The sequence below is a fragment of the Scatophagus argus genome, chromosome 12 (assembly GCF_020382885.2).
Source record: "Scatophagus argus isolate fScaArg1 chromosome 12, fScaArg1.pri, whole genome shotgun sequence".
NCBI classification, from domain to species: domain Eukaryota; kingdom Metazoa; phylum Chordata; class Actinopteri; family Scatophagidae; genus Scatophagus; species Scatophagus argus.
The window spans coordinates 15,667,385-15,691,273 of record NC_058504.1 but is presented as its reverse complement, the minus strand read 5'-3'; the positions used below and the strand labels follow the sequence as shown (position 1 = coordinate 15,691,273).

At 41.1% G+C, this 23,889-nt stretch overlaps 2 protein-coding genes across 5 annotated transcripts; one reads left to right on the top strand and one right to left on the bottom strand.

Moving 5' to 3' along the window:
- Positions 1-181: 181 nt before the first annotated feature.
- ergic1 (endoplasmic reticulum-golgi intermediate compartment 1) lies at positions 182-17,467 on the bottom strand. 4 transcript variants are annotated; one of them, XM_046405560.1, is made up of 11 exons: positions 17,311-17,327; positions 10,042-10,103; positions 7,225-7,320; positions 7,078-7,150; positions 6,525-6,619; positions 4,308-4,432; positions 3,572-3,676; positions 3,424-3,484; positions 3,043-3,143; positions 2,196-2,318; positions 182-1,285 (listed from the first exon to the last, which is right to left on the bottom strand). In XM_046405560.1, the coding sequence occupies exons 3-11, from the start codon at positions 7,238-7,240 to the stop codon at positions 1,178-1,180; spliced, it is 807 nt and encodes a 268-aa protein (XP_046261516.1). In that variant the 5' UTR covers positions 7,241-7,320; positions 10,042-10,103; positions 17,311-17,327; the 3' UTR covers positions 182-1,177. The 4 variants fall into 4 exon arrangements, with proteins under 4 accessions (XP_046261516.1, XP_046261515.1, XP_046261517.1 ...); XM_046405559.1 differs by lacking the exon at positions 7,225-7,320 and having other exon boundaries at positions 17,311-17,467; XM_046405561.1 differs by lacking the exons at positions 10,042-10,103; positions 17,311-17,327 and having other exon boundaries at positions 7,225-7,321.
- A 2,944-nt stretch (positions 17,468-20,411) lies between these two features.
- dusp1 (dual specificity phosphatase 1) lies at positions 20,412-23,307 on the top strand. Its single transcript, XM_046406563.1, has 4 exons — positions 20,412-21,103; positions 21,346-21,491; positions 21,624-21,843; positions 22,534-23,307. The coding sequence occupies exons 1-4, from the start codon at positions 20,695-20,697 to the stop codon at positions 22,887-22,889; spliced, it is 1,131 nt and encodes a 376-aa protein (XP_046262519.1). The 5' UTR covers positions 20,412-20,694; the 3' UTR covers positions 22,890-23,307.
- Positions 23,308-23,889: the final 582 nt, after the last annotated feature.

Here is a 23,889-nt window from a genome sequence, read left to right as displayed (position 1 = left end):
TTGGAACCTTTACTTGAGGAAAACATGGCATTGCACAATAAGTTGAGACGCAACAGGAAATGTATGTTCTCTAAAGCAGAAAAACTAGTTTGGAAGGATTGCGATTATCACGTAGAAAAGCAAAAAAACAAACAAACAAACAAACAAAAAAAAAAAACAATAACCAAAAAGGAAAAACATCTCGGCCAACAAGTTCTCTCTTTTTGTTTATTAAAAAAAGCATGAATAAAGTTATCTCTCATGAAAATCAAGACCTTTACTACATTCTAAGCAATAATTGAATCAAAATGGGAAAAACTCAAAGCTAGGACCTTTAATAGCAATGGACTGAAAGGTAAACAATGACCACTGTACTGAAAGGAGTCTCTTAAAAGTAATTGTAACATGAAGCAGGGAACAAGTGGAAACACTGCTTTCAGCCGCAGCCACTGAAACTGATGGACAAACAAATAAGACTAACCCTGTACAAGGGACAGTAAACCTACTGGCACACAGCTCGAATATCAGAGATAAAATGACAGCCAAATGACACAAAATGCAGTTTTCTGGACAAACTGAATGACCACAATACTTAAAGAGTTCAGTCAGATTTTAACACACAACACTTCCTTAAAATGAACACTCCCATTGGCAGTGGTTGATCAGTAACTGGCTCAAATTCTCCTTTTATTCAAAATTCATTTCAACACTGAATATAAACGAATGTCTTTTGGTAAACCGTTCAGCAATAAACCGTAATGTCCCTACGAGTGTGTGTGGAGATCTGGTGCTAGCACCAAATTTAAAAAATTTGAATAGCAGTGGGAATCTTTTTTTTTTGTTTGTTTGTTTCTTGCTTCATGCAGCCTTCAAAAACCATACTGGTTGAACCCCTGGCACACAGTTCTTCAGCCCTATGATAAACTTCCATGTCCTCTCCTCTCCTGACACTGAAGACGGAAGAAGCGGACATGTGATAGTCAGTGTCCACATGTCACCAGAGCAGACGGAGCCTTGGAGGACTTTGCAGTAACTGAGACACAGTAGCCTGGTAGTTAGATCAAGTGCCTGAGCTGCTTCATTGGTCACGCTGATGCAATTTCCAAAAGAAAGCTGGTTCGAGTACGGGTTGGATTTAGCTAACAGGCTAGCAACTTTGACTTATAAATAAGATGCAAGGAGGAGTGGGGAGCGGTCCTCATGACATTTTTCCTATCTGGATCTTCTTCCAGGCCTCTGAGGCGGTGAATATACAGGAGTCGATGATTCCTGCGACCGTGAACGTCCCGCCAACGATGGCACAGATCTGCAGAAAACAAATCACTCAGTCAGCCTGACTGTTTAAAAGCTGCAGTATTTTTTTTTCTGTGGTGTGTTATCAGCTGCTTTGAATCAGGTTTAATCCTGAAAACACGTTACGTTGACACCTCAGCATGTGCTGGAATCTTGACTCACAATCTTAAGCCATGACTCATAATCAAACTATGAACAGAGTCATATCCTACACATGCATTAAGTCATGATGAACTTAAACAAAACAAAAGACAAATAATGGTGTGGCTCATCAGCAAGGCAGCCAATTTAACCCTGACCCCAATATCAGTCAGCGGGGAACTTTACTGATGAGCCGGTTCTTCAAGCAGAAAGCTCAGGTGGGGAGTGGAGGCAGAGAAGGATAAAAGGAATTCAAGAAGTAAAGGGAGTCGTATTTTATACAGATTAAACTAATAAAATACAACATAGCTGTCATTACACTAAGGTACCTCATGTCTGATTTCGTTCATTGGGGGAACGTTGGAGTTAATCAGCAAAGGAAGACTAACACCAGAGCTAAGCAGGTACAGAAAACAAAGGCTTTCTTTTCAGCTCCTGGATTTTGTTTGCATGTAACTTTTAATCATCAGTGGGTACATTTTTAAAATCTAAGTACAGGCACCATGCCAAGTCACTGATATTATTAGGACTCACTATATATATATATATATATATATATATATATATATATATATATATATCACTACCTCTGTGAATATAAAAAAAGAATATTCACTGTGAAGGGAGAGTCAGTAATTTTCCTCCAGTCGCCCAATGAGGCTCAAGGAAAAACCTTTTAACTACTTTTAATTAAAATAAATGTACTTTTTCAAAAAAAACATTTTATTTTATTTTGGACAAAGATTTTGGTTCGGACAAAGACCAGAGCACAATTCACTTACGGTTGTGATGAAGCGGTAGAAAGGCTGTCTCCTCTCTGTGTATTTGACCGTGATTGGACTGAGGTCGTATCGGAACCAGATGGCCGGGATGATCCTGCCCGTGTGGCTGTAAGCAACATATTCCTGTGTGAGGTGGAAAATGTGTTAGAAATTGTAATGAGTTCTGGACCTGCGCATGATGAGACAAAAAAAAAATCAATTCAATCAACACAGACAGAGTAAATCAACCATGTTTAGAAATCAATTTAGAGCAATCTGTAATTTCATTCACATCTCGAGTGGCGATGTTTATGAGTCACTGCAGATTTGGTTTCAGATAAAGTCATTCAAAAGTCATAAGTGATTCACTGAAAATGAATCTCGGCCGAATAAAACTGATGATTAACTGAGAGAAGGTGTGTTGTGTTTTGTTATGTGATGAGATGGCTATCAGTGAGTTTACACAAGCCACATTTCTACAAAAATCGCTCCTTATTCGCCCAAATTTAAATTTGACAGTTTTACTGAAGTGTGCCTCAGCGAGACCTTCATCTATGCTTTGGCGATAAGAATTTGGAACATTTCGCACAGGCCTTCATCCTCCATGGCTCACAGCTGACCTGCACTGTTATTACTCCAAACCCAGCTGTCAGTCAACACAGTTCTAAGAAGTGTGTTTATGGTTTGTTGACATCTAGAGAGCGTTTACAGTCACTAGGGGTGAGCTTTCACTTCCAGGTGAGTGCACAAGGTAACACGGCAATACACGCTCTGGCCATATGTCAGGATGGTTACGCTGCCTCCGGCGCAAAAACAACATGACACAGAGGAATGATCTTACAGGAAAGGAAAAGAAGGATAACACCACCTTGTTGGCTACTGTGTACTGGTAGGAGAACCTCTGTTTGCCTGCTAGGTCTTCATAAACTGTTGGAACAATCTTCAGTATGTAGTCATGAGAGGCCAGAGCTGCAAGAGAAACAAAGTTTGGTTCAATAATAATATAATAATTTAAAAAAAAAAAAAATGTCTTCGGTTGTCCAAATAAGGATGGAGTTTTGTTAATGACGTAACCGGCTCCATCTGAGGTGCAGTGTCAGATGTGTGAAGTTTCCACTCAGTCTGGGTACGATCCAGCCATCCACTAGGTGTCTCATTTCATTGCACCGTTCCATGTCAGCAAGCAGCCTTACATAAACGTCACACAGCGGTTAAGAAGAGAACATGTGCGGCGTGCATGCATACGTACGATTAGATGACAGCCTGTTAGCACCTCCTAACGCATTGAAGGCTCCTTTTACTTTTTGTACCTGTGTGACAAAAGAAAGAGAAGAGGTCAGTGTTATGTCCTGATACTTTAAGGACTTTTCTGAGTGAGGGTTAGTGTGAGTGCCGACCTGGAACTTTTCTCCAAAGACAAGCTTGTGGATGGTGTGGGTCATGTCAGGGCTTTGGGGTTGCGCTGTAGCGCTGTGTGTCGACACATGGAAGTTTCCTGGCACCTGACAACACACACACACACACAGGAACAGACACAGCTAATTAAGTTTGTGACAGCAACACCATGAATACATGTAACGCATCTAGTTAACTAATGACCAGCTACGATCTGAAAACACACACGGCTGGACACTAAATGGTCCTTGCCTCCGGAAGAAAAATCTACACACGTTTCTCTTATTTCCACATATTCCACAAGCAAGAGTGTTGAATGTACAACTGCTGGGTTAATCATTTTAAATGCACTGGAAAGACTGACGCACAGGATGGTGGTAGGACAAACAAGGCTTTGCAGGGCGCAGACCATAATGTCAGATGTAAGCAAAGCTGACCCCAGCACTCGTCTATTTAACATAACTTAATTTAGACTACAAGTGGGGGAAGCTGGTCGACCTCGTTTGTGTCAGGCAGGGGCTCACCCTCTATGTTTAACTCAAGACCGAGACAAATAAACAAAATACAGTCCCACAAAATATCAGGGATCTTATTCAATCCATCCTGATGTAATTACTGAGCACAAAAAAGCAGATTTTTTGGTTTTCTTTAAAGGGGATCAGCCACATAAAACATGTAATTCACACAGTGTGTGTGGGTTGTTTTTCTTCTCCATTCTACTGTGTGATGGGGTCTTACCTTGTTGATGGTGAACTCTCCCTCAAAGCGACAGCCATCACCCTCATTGAGGGGAACCTTCATCGAGTTGTCTATGTGGCCGACTTCATGTCGGCCCATTTCATCCTGGATGTCCAAACCCACCACTGAAAAAGGTCAAGAAGAGAATTTAACTACTTGATGGACAAGAAAGAAAATAAACCAAATGTTTCATAGTTTCCCCCGCTGGTTCAAAGATTGTGCTATTAGTAAACAAACAGACAAAACTTTGACAATTCAAAATCCAAACGCACTCGATTTCCAGTGATAAAACACACAGAGAAGCAGCAAAAGAAAGAAATTATTTTTTTTCTTTCTTTCTTTTTGATTTCTTTGATGAATTGATGTACATAATTGCTTTATTCCCATCATTTGCCACTTTTCTGTTTTGCAGGACTCTCTTGATCTTTAGTTTTGTCTTAAAGTTCAGTAAGTGATTACACAAAGTTATGTCAAAAATAATGTAATAAATGTAAAAAATGAGAACTTTAGGTTTCAGTTCTGTTGGTCAGACAAAGACTCTGTGTCACCACTTTGTGAGAGGCAATTTTCCAGCTCAGACTCTTAATGGACTACATGACTAATTATCACAGAAATGATTGACAGATTAACTGATAATCATAAAATAATAATAATGATCATAAAACTCTTTACTTTCATTTTTACAAGAAGGTTTCCATGAAGAGTGGCAGAGAAAAATAAAGAGAGAAAATCTGAATATCACTGCAGAGTGTGGCCCACAGAGTAAACATACAAAGTCCAAACAGACCACCTATCCTGTCTGTTGCCCTCTCTCTGCCTGTATTTTGCCATCTATGCTTCACTGACCCCCCCCCAACCCCCACCCGCCTCCTCCCACAGGCCGCCGTGTGTTGGCACCTTGCATTGGCCTGGCTTCCTGGCCTGCATGCTGAGCGTGTTGGCTGACAGGGCAGAGAGAGAGAGAGACGTCTGCCAGATCTGTGCTTAAACCTCTACATGCCGTCTGTGTGACCTCTGACATTCAACAGACAAGTTCGACCATCCCAGCCCACCTCTCCAGTCTACACAGATCTCAAAATACAGTGCACAGTTACAAGTTAAGTCTGCCGCTGTGAGTCCATCCTGACATGTTCGTTTCTCCTTTCTGATACATTTAGACGCGTTCAGGTTCAGTGGAGGGAGACCCTTTTTAACTCTGCAACGGCACAGCCGAGCAGATAAATAGTTAAAAAGAGATGGAAACGCCAGCTTTTCCATGATGAAGTGATTTCTCCCTCTGAGTAAATCTGTGATGGATGACAACCCCTTCGGAGGCCTGGAAAGTAAACTGGTGTACAATATTAACTCTCCGGGAGAATGCAGGAACATTTCTGCTCATTACACGCAGCTGCAGTGTGGTCAGACCCACGTGTTTGAGCTGGTATTTAAGAGGGCCCCACATTTCGGCAAAAATAAATAAATAAATAAATAAATACATAAATAAAATCTGCGGCTAAACCGAAACGACCATACACATAATCATCGAGCGCTTTAACTGGAAATGGCAGGAAACAGCCTTTGTTTAGGCATGCCAGGAGCGAGCTTGTCTTAACACATGGCAGACAGCTGCGCATCCACATTCCAAAGCCTCTCTTGCACAAATCTGGGCTTCATTTTTCACACAAACATTTATTAGCTTTCCCATTTTTGGGTATCGCTCGAATCCTGTGAAGGTGTGTCATTCCGTGCTGTCCGAGCCTCGCCGGCGTGGTGTGTGTATGTGCCTGATCTGTCACTGGGCATAGTTTCTGACAGGAGTCATGGAGAACAAATAACCGGTGACGGCTCTCCATCCTGGCAAGCTTCAGCAGGGCCTGCCCAACTTAGGTTGAGTTTTTTAATCCCCAGAGAAATTTGTTCTCTGTATTTAACCCATCCTAAGTAGCGGTGGGCAGCCACAACACTCAAGAGAAAACTCTTGTCTCTTCTACAAGCACGCCATAACACAAACAAACCACTATGTGCTTTTTAGCCGACTTCTTTATCTAGGTCATCACTTATCTTCTGCCAATACGTTGTGTTTAATGACAGGTTAAGAATGATACTGCCCGACATGGGGGGAAAAAACAAGCTGCAAAAGGAGGCCATAAGCAATAAGAAAAATACATAAAAACAAGAGGTGTAATGCAAAGAAATTAAGAGTTGTATTTATGTATATATTATTATGTATATACTCACAATCACAGTGTAAGTTTGGCAAACTGATGTTTAAACTCACTTCTATCTTCCCACCACTGTCTTTATCAGGATCATCCACATACAGTTCATTTACACTGCAATGAACAGAAAAAAAGAAAACGGTTATTTTAGGTGAAAACCTTCATTGGTTGGGGGGGGGGGGGGTCCAAAAACATGTCCACCACCTTAACAGCTGAAGATTCATCTTGTGCCAAATTGCAAGAAGAGAGCATTTGTGTATCTCTGTCAGTGTAATTTCCTTCCTGTCACAGTCTAAGCAAGTCATCCTTTATTACACATCGCCAAGAGGCTGACGCATACACAAAGTCAATTTCCTGACCAACTCCATTCATTGGTTACAACATGGGCAGAGCAGAATACATCATAGTGGGTGGCTACGACATTAATGATTAAGTCCCTGTCTTGTATATTTCAGACAGCAGGTCTTGAACCTTTGTGGCAATGAAGGAATCCCACCTAGATTAGTGTGCTTCAACTACAGGATATTACAAGACACATAGTTCATTCTGAGACCCGATGCTGTGATACCTACATTTCAGTGGCTATGAATCCCGTCAGCTCAGACAGGAACAGGAAGAATATGAAGACACAGCACAGAATGGAAACTGTGGGCAGAGAGGAAGAACAAAGTCAGAATGAATACCTTGTTTAAACTTAAGCGGCTGTTGATCTTACGTACCGCACTTCTTCCACATTAATGTCAAATTACGCCAGCATTTCAAGGGATGATGAAAGCCAAATGAGCTGGGCTGTTCCAGCCTTTAGTATTGCTGACCTAAGAAACTGACATTAATGAAATCACAGTGGCCATAAAAGATTTCCCCAAATAGCTTTTTACTGATGGTGTTAAGACTCCCATTACGCAGGTTTTTAAAGACCCTTCTAAACTAATTACCCGTTGAATACCAGCACAACAGGAAGCCATGACAGCATATCTGCTTTGAGAGAGGTGAGCTCATGCTAAGCGCTACAAACACATCATTCTGAGTTTCCTTAGACAAACTCGCACGCTGAAAATCACACAGACCAAAAATGGCTCCTGCGAAAGACAGAGACATAAACCAAAGTAGGAGTATCAACCTGAAAAACGTGTTCAGTTTGAGCCAAAATAAAGTCTGAGCTCGGAAGGAGAAGCGGCATGTTTCATTTCATGTGTCAAACTAATCAGCCAGGGGGTCATAGAAAACGTTGTCAGGTGTGTACTAAGATAAATATGGAAGGGTCTGCTCTGTGGCTGTGCGACTGTGGTCTGTTTGGTATGGCTGGAGTCCCATTCAGAAAGCCCTCACTCAGCAGGTGAAGCGTATTTACGTGGTAACCGTCTCCTAGGATCATCACACAGTCACATGACCTTGCAGTTGGCAGGCCACCACGGCCACACCTGCAGCTGGTTGAGGTTTTACATAAGGTAATGTTTAACCAGCAAACAATAGGGAGTGTCACTATGACACATAGGTCACCAATTCAGGTTCATCAGACTTGTGTAGTAATGCGTCCCTACTTGAAAGGGCACAATACTGGAAAGGGATTATTAAAGATCAGAGTAATGGGCTGACACTGATTTAAACTACTGGAGCTCCGCAATGGAAAAACTGACCAGGCAAATGATTTAACCAGCTCTGAAATGTGTTTTTTCATTTAAGCTTGAGCTCATCCTTCCCAGTGCCCACAGATGAAATGGGCTCAAAAGTTGCCTCCTTCTAACTGAGAGGAAGCCTTTATTCCCCCCCATCAAAAGCACCATGAATCAGACAGTGACATCCCAAAACATCCATGTATTTTCATAATCAAATTTATTTTTGTACCGCCCAAGGCTCATTTTCCCTCCTGCAACACAGACAAATTAGAATTTTCCTATCAGAAAAGGCAAAATAAACAAATGCCATGACAGAAAATCAGTGAGAAAACAGACTGATTCATTATGACCAAAGCTAAAACAGCTCTGTAGGCCGCTGTGGCTAAAACAGAGGTACCGTTCATTGCAAATACCACTAAAGATTGAACTCAAAGGAATGTGGCCCTAAAACAGAATAACAAAAGCAGACAGGGTCAAATATTTGGCCTTTTGTGGAGGGGGGGGTTCTGGTTCCCTCTGAGCTACACAAGGCAAAATGTGAGCTGAACCACAGTGTGTGAAGCAATAAGAGGTGTCATATATCCAAATTAACCCAACGGCCTCCCCTCTAGACAGTGGATGGAGACAGGAAGGGTGTTGATTGTACACAGGAAGAGCTTCCATCCACTTCCTCATGGGTGGAAACTGCGTGTATATCTTTAGCAAACTCATTCCTTGAGCTGTCATCCAGAAAGGTGTTTCTAATCCATGTAAAACTGTCGACTATTCACTGACAGAACACGCTTATCAAACCCGTCAGCAGTTTTATTTTGACATTTTGCTCTGCCCTGCACCTTTTTGTCATCAGCTGACTGATGAATAATCAACACAACAAAATGACTGAGGAGCCAAAAATGTGTCATCACTCAATCAGGCAGTGAATAATCAATACAACCCTTGATTACACAATGACTTATCGATGACAAGCAAGTAGGAAAACACATGACCTGACAGGAAAAGCATTCAGATTTCCACTGATGACATCTCAGGTGCCTGTGGCTATGAAAGAACACGATCATTAACATTCTTAACATACTTGCCAAAACAGGTACTGCCTCGTACTAATTGACTGCATCAGGACGTACCCCTGCGCTGGGACATCTGTCAGCTCCTCCTCTTCCTAAACTTCTCCTCAAAACATCCACCTCCCCAAGCGGTGCCTGGCACCACCTTCCTTTTACCTTCTAAAGAGAGGTCCGCATTTAAAAGACAGCTACGCTAAAATAGGCCTAATACCTCATAAACCCTGTGAGGATTACAAACTTATTAGCTACCCTTCAAGGCAAAATCAGTCAGTGAATTAGGAATAGAAACAGTTTGAAATTTTGAGCACCGGTACTCACTTATTCACTTTCTTACCAAGAGTGAGATCAGATGATAGATGGCATTTGCAGGTTTAGAGATAGCAGACAATTAGCTCAATTTAACACAAACACAGGAATCAAAACATCACAAATTATATATATTTCGCTCATTTAATCTGTACAAAACAAAAAGTGTGATCCTGTGTTGCACGAGGGCTAAGAAATTACTCTCAATAACAGATTTTAGCTGTTTCCCAGTTTTCAGCCTTTGTGCTAAGCTAAGCTAACTGTCCACTGGCCAGGGGTGGAGTTAACTGTTAAATTGTATTTTAAGTTTTTGATTGAATGGGAAACAGAAGCTTATTGCCCCCAAACTCAATTGTATATATATTTCTGAATATTTAATTTGAAACTCTCACAACAGAAGCAACTTTCAGGGATGCCTTATGCCTAAGTGAACAACTGACAACTTAAACTTGATTAAATAAAACATCCAAATTAAAAACAAACATACAAACCAACCAACCAAAAATAGAAGCTCATAGTTTTGGCCTGCTGTGCATGGAAGACTACTCACTGAAAGCTCCTGTGTATGTGGGCTGGGTGAGATCTTTTGGCACTTTCCTGTAGATATCAAATCTGGGGAGAGAAAGAAAAGGAAACAAAAAAGGGGGGAAATGGGAGTGAGAAAAAAAATACAAAAAGTAAACACTACGTGCTGAGAAGAGAAGCACACTCTGTACCCATAAGGCTCCACGATATTACAGAAGAGTGGTGGAATGTTAGCTCTGGACCACCGCCATTACATATAACAGGTCCAGACAGCAAGTCACAACACACACACACACACACTTTTAACAAGGTCACACCTCTTCCTTTGAATACGTGCTCTGTAATTCTGACCTGACCCAAACAAAAGGGCTCTGACACTCAACAAATACACAAGAAAACAAAGCCAGCATAAACACACACACACACAAACACACAGCGATGAAAAGAGACACATTGAAGTATAAACACAACTGTAGAAGCAGCTTCAAATAATATGGTTTGATCTCCTTGGCAGCAAGTGGAAGTCACAGTGAAATTACATAAAGCAGTATGAGCAGGGAAAGGAATCGGTCTGGCAAAATCAGAATGCAGATTTATTCTCATTTAAATCTTTATATTTTCAGAGCGAACTGAGCCTAAAATCAGTGAATCAGAAGCAATCAAAATCAACTCTCCTCTTGTGACATACTGTTGGCTATTTGTGGAGCCGAGGCTCAAGGGTGTGGGGGGGGGGTCTGCTGCTCAACACAAAAACTATTTAGGTTCACAAGTTCTTGCGCATGTCCTTTTTGGGCAGTGAAACATTTCCGACCCCAAAACCCCATCGCTGAATGCGCAAAACCCCACCCGCTCCCTCTCACACTCAGTTTACATCCAAAAAGAAAAAAAACCTCACATCTGTTCACATTTTCTTTTACTGAGAAGTGCCAGTGAAATAATCACAGCTGATGCAATGCAGGGTGTGGGAGGAAGCAGGAGAAGAGGGCTTCCTGTCCAGCCCCAACCCTGCTGTTTCCTTTGCTTTGCCTCAGCTCCTGCTTTGGCTCCTTTGTGCATATCCCTGGATCCTAAACACCTCAGCCAGCATCCCTCTATCTCTTTCTCTCTCTGATCCACTTCCATCTCTAACTTTCTTCACCCATGTTCCATTAGTGTTAGATCAGTGTGCGTTGATAGCTGGAGAGGCAGGATACAAGTGACAGACAGCATAGAGAGGGGCTGGGAAGGCAGCTCGAGTATCAGGATCACAATAACTTCTAAGGTCACACACTTCCTGAATGCGAAGCTTTCCTCATGTCCTCTCCAGCCAGCCACAGCTTTGACCTCATGACACCTACCTCCAGACAGGTGAAGCGCAGTGATACTGTGAACGTCGTACGCAGTGAAGTTGAAATGTTAATTTTGCTGCTTTTTATCTTTCTGACTTCAACTCATGAATTACATGCTCCGCTGAGGAGAATATAGGGGACTCACATCATTATGGAAACTACCTTCTTTTCGACTAAAAGCGGCATTTGTAATCAAAGCGGTGAGGAAGTTTACTCCTTGGCATGTTTGAGAGTGGCCATGGCAACTGTATGAAATACATCAGGAGATGTTTATTTACACCTCAGAGAGACAACTGAGCTTGTTTACAAGTTAACGACTATGCACACAAACATATGATAATAATCCTTCCTGACACGTATCAATTAAAAACTGCACACTTATCAACTTCATTCATTTTTGTAAGTAACTGCTTATTCGGAATTTGATGCCCTCAAAATGTTTCAAGCAAGTTGGGACAGGGGCAACAAAAGACTGGGAAAGTTGTGGACTGCACAGAAAACACGGGCCTGAAACATTCCACCAACAGGTTAGCTGGAGACAAGTGAAAGCATCACGGCTGGGTGTGGAAGGGGAATCCTCAGAAGGATCTCTATTCAACAGGAAGGATAGAACGGGGTTTACCACTTTGTGTCACATATGACTGCACGAAAGATATTAGTGCCTGGGCCTGGGAACGCCTTGTAAAACCACTGTGGATAAACATAGCTTGATTTCCTTCTCTTTTTTTTTTCTGCGTTTAATTACATTCTACACATGGTCCCAACTCTCTCTTTTGGAATCAGGGTTGTAACAAGCAAGAAAAGGAGATACCTTCACTTGGATAACAATTAGTGACCTCATCTGCCAGACTTATTGAGTGTCGCGTCTCTGTCCCAACTTGCTGCAGTCATTAAATTCAGACATAGAGTGTGCTTCACAGATAGATACATACGTAGACTGCATTCTGTTTCTGTTTTGGTTTAGATTTCAAACAGCATCAAAGCTTTTTCAAATTGGGGTTGTACGCATATATATTGAATAAATGTGCCATAATTTCTAGTACATAAATTCAAATATGACACTGATGTACACGGGTATGCTTTTTGAAGCCCAGGCACACATATCTTCTGTACATAAGCGTTTCTTGAGTTCTACTGAAACTGAAATTTTTGTTTTCATCACGTATGAATATTGCTTTCATAGAAAACAAATAGATCTTTGTTCTGTTGTGTCACACAAAAACAAGCCCTCTGGATACACTTATGTCTACATTTAAAAACACACCAAATGCATTTTTACATACCACAGTCTCAAGCCTCATTAAGGGAACATGACACCAATGACCGCAGCGTATTAGATTTGCTTTTGAAACGGTTTTGAAGTCTATATCTAAAATGAGGTAATAAATAGCTACAGAAATTCTAACTTCTCGCTGTGGGATCATATTTTTAGCAGGCGGAGTTTCCCCAACTTCCAAATTCAAATATAAGTGAGAGCGAGGAAATAAAATGTCACGTGAGACGCAATCTGAAGCTATATGTGAACTGTGAATAGTCTCACAGGGACCTACACAAGCCAGTTTGGACACAAGACACATGGCCTGAATTATATTTGAAGCTGAGTGATATAATATTTACTTAAGTCTTCAAATTCCACAATATCTGGTGAGCCCACACTGATTCTTCCGCTTTGACGTAATGGAAACTGAGTTACAGTTTAGCATTACGATGAAAAGATGAATGATCTGGTCTAATCATCCCAGTGTCTCAAAATCTAATCTAAAACTGTCCTGCAGCTGAAGGTGCAGTAGCAAAGATGCACACCCTGTGAACACTGAAAGTTACACCTAACAGGTGTCATAATGTCAGGCTGAAAACAAAAAAAAACAAAAACAGATGCATAAACACAAATTCATCCATCTATTACAGAATTACTATAGGTTTAACACAGTAAATGCAATATTCAAAATAATAAAGAGAGGCCGACACAGGGTGGATCTTGGTATTACCTGCAAACACAAATAAAGCACATAAAAGGATAGACTGAGGTTTAAAACACCAAAGGATCATGGACAGGACCATCAGAGATAAAACATTACTGGAAGCTAAAATGAGTACAATAAATATAATAATGCTGACATATGGTTGTTGCATTACATGTATTAAACTGGAATAAATCTGTGAAACTACAAGTGTACATTTCTAGGCATAAATTACCATTTATTCATGAATACTTAAACTGTAGTATGTGGGGTGCTTTTGTTGACAAATATTTAATTTATTAGGCTTTTTCTCTGGATTTAACACGGTCACATTGAATGAAATATGATTTTACGTCTAAAAGTACAGTAAAACATTATAAACCAGTTGAAACTATGCTTTTAAGGGATCGCAAATATTCTGAGGTCTACACACTTTTATTTAAATATAGTGTTTAAAATATATCAAAACACACCACTTAAAACATGAGTAATTAACCTGACATTTGAATTTTGCTTGAAGCGTTACGATACATTTCATTTAAAATATATATATCGCTATTGGTTTAAATGTTATCAACCACACCTTTGATGCACTCAGGGTACGTATTTATAGATTTGATGAGAACTCATTTTCACTAAATTTCCTGCACTCAGGACACTTTGTGTTCATGAATATTAACGTTGACTCTTCGCTGATGCTCGTAATTTCCTGAATTACAGTCAACACGTTCTCCCTGCGTCACTTCCCACTGCTCTGTCTTCTGTAAAGGGGCTCAGATGTTTTGTGATTAGAGAGTACACGGTGTACCAGCATCTCTCTGCTGACACCACAGGGTCACTTTTCTAGGAAAGGGCCCTCACTAAATAAGCCGCACCTCACACATGAGTCATGGTGAGACTTGTATTGCTGAGTAAAACCAAACAATGGACAATTAGGCTTCTTCTTTTCACAGATGATCATCACAATCACACGCTATAAGCAACAGCCTACTTCCTTCTTCATCACTGTCAAGATTAGGAGATATAACATCCAGTGATACTGAGCATCCTTACCGAAGCTCACCATGATTTAATCACCACAGGAGTAAACACACTACATCATCATCATCATCATCATCATCAGGTCGGCCCAAACCATCCTATGTGTGTCAATAAATGACTTAATCTGAAAGTCAACTAAACTTGGGGATGAAAGCTTTTATTCACTCGTTTGTTCATTCAGAAGAGTTTCCGTTCGGTCATTCTGAATGAGGTTATCCTTATTATGAGAAGATGATCTTTGCCTGTGCAGAAACTTGTTGTTTATTAGTGAAACACCATTCAAAGCCACACAGAAAGCTCATTTTGATGTTACACATCACACTGTAATGTAAAAAAAAAAAAAAAAAGAATTGAAACAACCATATAAAACTAATCTTATCTTTTGATAGGACAAGGAAAATTCTGTAAATAACACTGAGGGCAGAAAAGTAATAGTCGATTAATCCTCAGTGAATGGACAGAATAAGCTACTATTTCTGTTGTTTTGATACTATAGCAGCAGCATGGCTTCGTTTCAAAAGGGTAATGCTGTTGGCATTTCATATCTGGAGTGAAACGAATATCAAAAGCCACAGTTCAGATTGTATCACAGCCTTGAGTCGAAAATTTGATAATTTTTAGAATCAGCAATAAAAAAATGTAAATATAAATATGCTATTTTGGCTGTAATGTAGCTGCTTCTCTCCGTGTGTAGCCACCACAGCACTATCTGACTGACCACACGTCATGACAAATATCCCGTCAGCTCTGAAAGCTGCTGGTCCACAGACAGGCAGAGAAACTGGGGCTGCTCCGGTTAGCAAAGGAAAGGTAAATACTGTGATGCCTTCCCTTATTTTGACTTCCCTTATTATGCTATGATGACAAGCATGCACAATTTTCCATTCACACTACTAAAGAAGGGCCAGGACCTGTACTGCTCATGTATCAACTCCAAAGAAAACAATGAGCTGATCCAAATAACACATACAGAAACAAATATGCAATATACATGATTCTGTTGCTGTAAAAATTCCCTAGAACAACAAATGTGGACGAATCCACAGCTGAAAATAGTCCTCAGCATATGTGATGGTTTGATTTGTGATTTTGGGCTATATAAATGACACTGACTAATTCACTGCTACGTTATTACTCCATGTTTGCTGAAAAACTACAGTGCCTTGCTGTTTTAGGAAATCACTGATCCTCATTTAACAATGAAAGTCCATATTTGTGAGCTATTATTTCAAGGTTTACATGTTCATTAGGAACCAGTGAGCTTGGGGCTGAGTGCTAAATACAGGAATTCATAAGAGAGTTACTTACACGCAAAAAAAAAAAATTAATAACAGCGGTGATCCTTTAACAATAATATTGACTTACTTCTGATGTGTTTCATATGTGGTTGTACAATACAGCACAGCATTCTGGGAACACATGCTACTCTTACACATGGTGTAATCTACGGTAATCTATGCTGTTACTACACTCACACCGCTGACTAACCCTCCTAGTATGTCTGAGTGGATGAAACTTCGAAACAACTAATTAGTTGGTCAATCGAGCTATTTACAGCTGTTGCAATTCATGTTTTGTATGATCAGGGCACAAAGTCAAAGCATCTGGACAGGACATGACCATTTGGTAACCTCATGACACACCTGCTCTCGCACAACCCTCAAACACAGGTCATATGTAGTGCAAGCTAGAGTTACACCAGATCCTGCACGTTGGTAAAGTCGCTCTCTCATTGTGACACACCTGTGGTCGGTAGGAAGGACAACTTGTGAATACTTCATCAGACAGCTCATGTCAAGTCATACCTGCAACTGGCGACCGTTATCAGTCATCAAGGCACAAAACTCAAAAATTTTACATGTGGAATTATATGAAACTGAGAAAAGCAGAAAAAGGTTTATAAATGACTATAAACTACCAGAATAGTTGCATGTTATTTTTTCTGACAATAAACAAATCAACTGATCAACCTTTTTGAGCACTAATGTGACCTAACTTACAAATTCAGTATTTTGCCCAGATTTACAAAATCAATAATCAGTTAGCACTAATTATTACTAAGGACGAAGACGGTTCCCAACATCATATATACCTTCAATCAGTTGGTTGTTCTATTTTAACTATTTTGACAACTGATTCATTGTTTTGCTCATTTTTAAAGCAAAAATAGAAGAAGAAAACACCAATGTTTAATGTTTTTATTTTGACAAATCTAGTACTTTCCTCTCAAATTTAAAAACCGAGTGTGTGGTTGTAACCATAAGAGTCTCTCAATATGCCAGTCAGTACCTGTCACTGCCCAAATTGTGAAACGACCACTACAGCTGAGTGCAAACATCCTGTCCTTTATTTAGATTAGGGTGTGCTCTATTGACAGTTTCAGCAGCTCTGTATGTGTGAATATTAGCTTTATGCCTGTTGCTCAACTACCAACGGATTGTAATCAGGTGTGAATATTATTATTCTTTGCCTGTTGTTTTTCACTTTGCATTGGTGGTCAATCATCATGAGTGTCTTGACACAATTTTGTGTATTAGGAGAATAATAAATCTTTGGTTTAAATAAGACTAAGCCAGACTATCACATCATAGTAAAACATGCCGCTATGACAAAACTATGCTGACTGTAAACTGTTACAATGCCCTGAAGTTCACGTCTTGCAAATATTACAAAGGATGTGGAAATCACTGCACATGCGCAGGAAGGAAGCCAGACAATAACTCTTGTGAGCATACCTGAGCATCACTCCACCAACGACTTAACAAAAACGCTGCATCCCCACCCCCATGCCACGATGTCGCCCATTCATGCCAAATGTGAATCGCTGCTTTTACAACTTTCAGTCGCTGATTAGCAGGCGATGTTTTGCCAGCCGTTAATTCATCCAGAGCCCACAGACTGCTAACACATCGCCACCAACCTTTTAATATCTGAACCAAATTGTAAAGGAAGCCCCGTACTCACCTCCTAACATCGAAAGGCATGTTTGCGCGTTTCAAGGGAGAAATTAGTGGACAAAAGTACAAACAGCGAGCAACCGTACGGCTTTCTACAATGCTACCGGCTGTTCATCGGTACCGGGCTGACGTCAGCTTAGGACGCTTTGCAAAAGCCTATTGGCTGAGAGCAACTTCCTGTCGGCTCTGATTCTTCTTCCGCTCTGCATCCTTTTTTTTTTTTAATGGTTTCTATTTACTTACGTTAAGAGAAGCACATTAATCATATCACCGAATTGTCTAGTATTTAAAATGAATAAATACTCCAAGGAAATAATTTTAATTACTTTTCTACTGTTTTATCGAGTAAAAATATAGATTATTTATAATTCAGTTATTATTTTTAAACCCTTTATTTCTTTGTCTACATAAAAAAAATAAACAAACAATCTGTTCTCCATGGTCAGATGTTAAAAGGGTATCCTTAAATAATATGAAGTTACATAAGTAACAAGTAATAACACTGTGTTCTAAAGCACATGCTGGGGCATTTTCAAGTGGTTATTAATATTGTTTGTTGCTGGAACTCCTACTGTGAAACCTGGTGCAACAGGTGACATAACAACATGTAATAGGTGTGATCATGGGATTCCTGTGGTGACATTTAATGTCCCAGTCTAAGGCCCATCAGCTACACTGTGTGACTTAAAAACCTCTACAACATTGTTAGAAAAGCCTGCAAATAATTAATTAACATGGATCACTTTGTTCAGTGCAAAAAGGTAACCAAAGAACAGCAGAACTTGTTGTGCGTAAGATTAAAATGATTGACAGACAGGCAAGTTCATTTTCATCGAGGTCAGTGCTCATTAATAAAAGGAATTGTTTGTTTGTTTTTTTTCTTTTGAACATCAAATATTCACATAATGCTGTAGGTATTTTGGAGTGCTGTTACAACCCGGAAACAGGGAGCAATACATCACATTTCACACAAGAACATCTACAAACTTCATTTATTAGAGGTTTTTCCCATGGCTAAACTAGTGTTTTTCCTCATTTTCTGTCTCCCCACGCTCATCTGTATGTGAAATGAAACATTTTGGGCTCAGATAAAATAGCTGTTGTTCAGACACTAGAAGTCAGGATAGACCTTGTATTTTCCCACTGATGGTTCAGCTGTTGCCTGTAGTTACTCTGACAGTAAACACACAGGCATGACAGAAAGTGACAGAGAAGCCTGACCACAGGAAATGCCTCTCTGTCATCCTCTATTTCACTTCTCTTTCTGGATGAGACCAGTGGTTGGTTACGGGCCATAGTTATGGGAATCCAAAACAGAGCAACAACTCAGGCTCTTTTTTCAATATTCTGTCACACAGGCACATGCACTTTTTTGTGACTAAAAATGTCATTTTGGTCTCAGAATTGGTCTTTTTTGCTTATTATCGTGACCAAACTGCTTAAGAGAAAATAAGATAAATGAGTTTAGCCAGCTGTTGAATTTTTTAGAAGTTCTTTGTAGAGCATTTTGGAAAGCACCAATATCAGAGGAAGGAGTGGGAGACCCATCGGGTCTCTAATTTCTTTCCTAACCTACCAAATGTAAGCTCATCCCATCATTCATGACTGGAGAAAAGACGCATTTACAGTGAGGACAAAATGTTTGGGTACAGACTGTTTTCAGAGGCCTTTTGACCCTCCCTCCGCTGTAACATTCCTGCTTTGTAGCATGTGCCTCACAGTTGACTCATCTCACAGCAGTGTGAAGTTAGAGTTTCTGTACTGTGTTGTGATTGGCTAAGTTTCTGTCCTTCAAGCTTCCCCTCCCATTCTTGCTTTCTCGCATAATGCCTCCAAGTTACCTTTGTGTCAAAGCAAAATGGATGTGGATTGAATGGGCTGAACGTCGTCTGTTGTTCAGGTTACAGTAAAAGGAGAATGATGTCATGACCTTTAGTGTAGTGTATGCCAGTATGGTCCTCTGAAGCAAAACACATACAGCATTTTAGTTACAACAACTTTCTTAGACAGATAGATAGATAGATATTTTATTGATCCTGAGGGAAATTCAAGGTGAATTAGAAGTTTAGGGCAACAGGATAACATAAAGTGGTCATAATATGAATAATGGGGCACTTGTTGAGCTGGAACTGGAAAAATGGGATTTTGAATGGAAGGTAATGTTGAAAGTTGTTGCTAAGTCTGCTTAGTAAACATTTATTTCACAACAAAACAACCCCGGTGCGTCTCTGCTGTGCAATTTCAACATACACTTTTGTCATTGTAGATGCCTGTATGTCAATAATCCTCCTGCTTTCTAATTATGAGACAGCAGTGTTGTTGCCCAGTCTGAGTCAGCAAGCCACACCAACGACTGGGAAGAGTTTCCCATGAGTGACTGTAATCATTTAGTTTTTTTTTTATATACTCTGTTTTTTTGGGACAGGGGATCACCTCATCCATCTGTTTAAATTAGGTCACAAATAAAACAAAAGTGACAAGTCAAAGAAATCTCCATCTGCTGTTATCTTCCTGGCAGACCTGTGTTTTGTTTCTCAGCATGTGGAAATTTACTGGACTTCAGATTTCTATACAGTGATTAACTTTTATGGTTAGCCTTTGCTCTCGGAGCATTGAACACTATGTACCTCTGACTAATAAAAACAAAGAATAAACTTTTATGGCCCTCACGCATTTACTTATTATCTTGTTATTTGTCAACTCTCAGGTGAAGAGGCAAACTAGAAATCTAATTAAACACTAACATCATGGAAAATTTGACTAATTCCTTATTTGCTGACATGTAGACATTTTACATAATCACTTAAAATTAGCAAACATAAGCTTAATTGTAGAATTGTGATAACAGATAAGAAAAAAACAATATCACTTTCCGAGAGAAAACTCGCTTTACGCCGCGCACCCGCGGTACGTGCAGTACGCCTGTACAGAAATGTTCCGCATGTGCGCGTGTCCCGCTCCGCCGGCGTGGATGGGGAGGGGGGAAAAGGGGGGGGCAGGGACAGAGCAGTGCGATGACGTCCGCAATGTTGGCAGGAAGCCAACAGGGGCGGTCGCTTGACGTCAGTAGCTTCTCATTCACAAGCACGAGAGGTATATAAACGCTTTTCGGAACTCCCACAGGCAGAAGCTACTCACTGCAAACTTGACGGAATTCAAGTTTGAAAGAAAGAACTGTAAATACCGGATACACTCAAGACGAGGAAAGGACCAACTTAGATAGTCTTAAAACTTTTTTTCTTATTGTTGGGTGCGTGTTTTTCCTCTCTTTAACCAAGCTAACCGGAACAAAGGACTCGCCGCTTCAGAGATTAACGTTACTTGACAACTTTTTCGGAAAGCCTTCTTTTCACAACAGTCTAATTTTCTGCTTTCCTGCCGTACGAGCTTTATGTATTTGGATTTAGTATTTCTGTCGCGCCGTCCTACTATGGTCATAATGGAGGTTCCCACCATCGACTGCGCGTCTCTCCGTGGTTTGTTGGAGGACGACGTCCAGGGCTGCCTCGTGCTGGACTGCCGCTCCTTCCTGTCGTTCAACTCGTCCCACATATCGGGCTCCACCAACGTGCGCTTCAGCACCATAGTGCGCAGAAGAGCCAGGGGTGGTCTAGGACTTGAGCACATCGTCCCCAACGAGGACACCAGGAACCGGCTCCTGTCCGGGGAGTACCAGTCTGTGGTGCTCCTTGACGACCGCAGTTTGGACTTGAGCCAGGCGAAGAAAGATGGGACGTTGATGCTTGCTGTTACGGCCCTTTGTCGCGTCCCCTGTGGAGCTGGGGTTTTTATTCTCAAAGGTGAGAAACAGTAGGGTTTTACTGTTCAAAATGCTGTACACAGTACACACTGTATCCTAACGACAGGATAACAAATGTGTATTACAGCTGTCACCGTACCAGCTGGTGCCGGAGTAAACAGTGTTTCCAAAATAGCCGCCTTATGAGCAGTTGTCACCTTTTGGGAGAGCCATATTTAAAGGTGGATGTGGTTCTGTGCTGTCCTGTGATCTGACCTAGGTGTCCTTTTCTCTGCGTTTCAGGTGGTTTTGACACGTTTTCCACAGAGTATCCAGAAATGTGTACTAAACCCTCACCTCCACAGGGGCTCAGTTTGCCCCTGAGCTCCAGCCGTCCTGAGAGCGCAGACCCAAGCTGTAGTCCATGCAATACTCCTTTATATGACCAGGTTTGTGCCTTTGTTTTGTATACAATCAGACTGAGTTCATAACATAGTCTGTTTGTGTCTTGTTTCCTGTTGTATTGTTTCTAAGTTTACTGAAGTTTACTGAGGGATTGTTTTTTCTTTTCTCCTCTTCAGGGGGGTCCTGTGGAGATCTTGCCTTTCCTGTACCTTGGCAGTGCTTATCATGCCTCAAGAAAAGACATGCTGGACATGCTAGGGATCACTGCTCTAATCAATGTGTCTGCCAACTGCCCCAACCACTTTGAAGACTCCTTCCTCTACAAGAGCATCCCTGTTGAGGACAACCACAAAGCCGATATCAGCTCCTGGTTCAACGAGGCAAATGAATTTATTGGTGAGTACATGTGCCCTTTTTACTCTCCTTGCGCTCCTTCAACTGCCAAATGCGATTGCCTTTCACAGCTGCTGCCCCTTCAGCCTGTTGATGTTTAGCAATACTAACACCCAACCCCCTTCTTCCTTTGCTTCATTCTTTGACTCCTGGATTTAAAATTTAAAAAGTTCCCTCCAAAACCGACCAGCTGGCTCGGCAACAAGCTCGCCCCTCCACCACAGTGTTGGTGACATCATCACCACCTCCCAGACGTAGAAAAAGGGATGCCCCCTTTTAATGAATTGCAAGGCAGCGGCCCCAAACTAGCTTTGCTTTGGGTAGGCTGGCTGGCCCTGAATGGCTCCCTCCACACCACTCTTTGTTCTGGCCAAACAAAAGGCAGTTTCTCCTCACTCACTGTCGGCCTTCCTCCCAGATCAATACCCCCAGCAGGGGTCTGTTCCAGTTCTTTGTCCATTTAGACTGCCTCCTTTGGGAATAACCCCCACAAGCTCGCACCCTGCACCCCTATTAAATGTGTTCCTGTGTCTTAATGAGTGCTGCTGAATTTAAATAGCAACTGAAAGTGTTGCAAAGACTTTTGTGCTTCACCCTTCTGTGACAGGCAGAGTTTTAACCTCCATTCTTTGTATATTTCATCAACTGATCAATGTTCCACAGTACACTAACGTTGTTTTCTCATCTCCCCAGACTCGGTGAGGAACACAGGAGGCCGAGTGTTTGTGCACTGTCAAGCAGGAATCTCCCGCTCCGCCACCATTTGCCTTGCCTACCTCATGCGGACCAACCGAGTGAAGCTGGACGAAGCCTTTGAGTTTGTCAAGCAGCGCCGCAGCATCATTTCCCCCAACTTCAGCTTCATGGGACAGCTCCTCCAGTTTGAGTCCCAGGTCCTGGCTTCGTCTACATGCTCCTCAGAGGCAGGCAGTCCAGCCATTGGCAACAGCAGCACAGTCTTCAATTTCCCCGTCTCCATCCCTGTACACGCCTCAGCTGGTCAGCTCTCATTCCTCCACAGTCCCATCACCACCTCTCCCAGCTGCTGAGGAAGGTGTAGGGAACGCAGACTTTGCTTAGACTCGAACTGCCACTCATGAGTGACTCTGTAAAGAGCACAATTATACACGATCCTGTATTTTATGGTGATACTGGTATCACTGGACAGAATGGGAGCTGATGTGTTTGGAGTTTATAGGACTCTGTTGGCCAAATCTCTCGTTAAGTTGGCCTCATCATTTCAAAGGGAGATGACTGATAACTACCATCAGGCAGTATTCTTGTTTAACCTCCTAAATGTGAAAGTCGTCTGCAGTTTTAATTATAGATGGCTTGGGAAATGACAGAAAGAGGTAGTTATTCCTGTAGAGGAAGTCAGAAGTATCTGAATAATCTTTATTCAAAGAACTGATTTTTTTTTTTTTTTTTTTGAAAGCAGCTGCTTTTGATAATCATGGCAATTTTTAAGCAAACTAATAGGGAGGGCCGACAGTTGTCTCAGGAAAGTTGACATATCCTCTCAGTTGTCCATTTTGCTTTCTGTACTGGATAAAGAAAGCAGACTAAACCTATTGCCTATTGCCTATCAGGGCATGAAAGTTGCTCCTTCATTTGACGAACAATGAATGTACCCCCCCCCCCTCCTTTCTCAGACGTGCCAGAAATCTTCATGTTCAGTTTGAGAGGTGAATGGGTTGCCAGTTCAAATGCAAATGCCTTGCTTTGAAAACATCATGAAACCCTGACGATCCCGACATATTGGGGAAATGGACCATTAAATACCTCATGTTTCTGTACTGTGTACTGCAGCACTGAGACGGACAGAACCCCAATACTACTAGAGTGGGGACACGTAGTCCTCAGTGACTGCATTCTGACATATTTATTGAAGTAAAATAATATATTTCTTTATCATATCTATTTTTGCATATGTTTGTTTAAATGTTTTTATACGGTTGAATAAACCTCATTTGACTTTTTTAATACTTTTGTAATGTTTTTTTCTTTTCGTCCTCATCTTCTTTCTGACATAAAAAGGTGTTCACTTGC

What these genes read in the sequence shown, in the direction of transcription:
- ergic1 (XM_046405559.1), bottom strand. Translation starts at nt 17,330, where the DNA reads ATGCCTTTCGATGTTAGGAG. An exon ending in ATGCCTTTCGATGTTAGGAG is followed by an intron (nt 10,104 to 17,310) that starts GTGAGTACGGGG and finishes TTCTCTCCCCAG; the next exon opens with ATTTGATATCTACAGGAAAG. An exon ending in CACATACACAGGAGCTTTCA is followed by an intron (nt 7,151 to 10,041) that starts GTGAGTAGTCTT and finishes CTCTGCCCACAG; the next exon opens with TTTCCATTCTGTGCTGTGTC.
- dusp1 (XM_046406563.1), top strand. Translation starts at nt 20,695, where the DNA reads ATGTATTTGGATTTAGTATTTCTGTCGCGCCGTCCTACTATGGTCATA. An exon ending in TGGGGTTTTTATTCTCAAAG is followed by an intron (nt 21,104 to 21,345) that starts GTGAGAAACAGT and finishes TCTGCGTTTCAG; the next exon opens with GTGGTTTTGACACGTTTTCC. An exon ending in CGAGGCAAATGAATTTATTG is followed by an intron (nt 21,844 to 22,533) that starts GTGAGTACATGT and finishes TCATCTCCCCAG; the next exon opens with ACTCGGTGAGGAACACAGGA.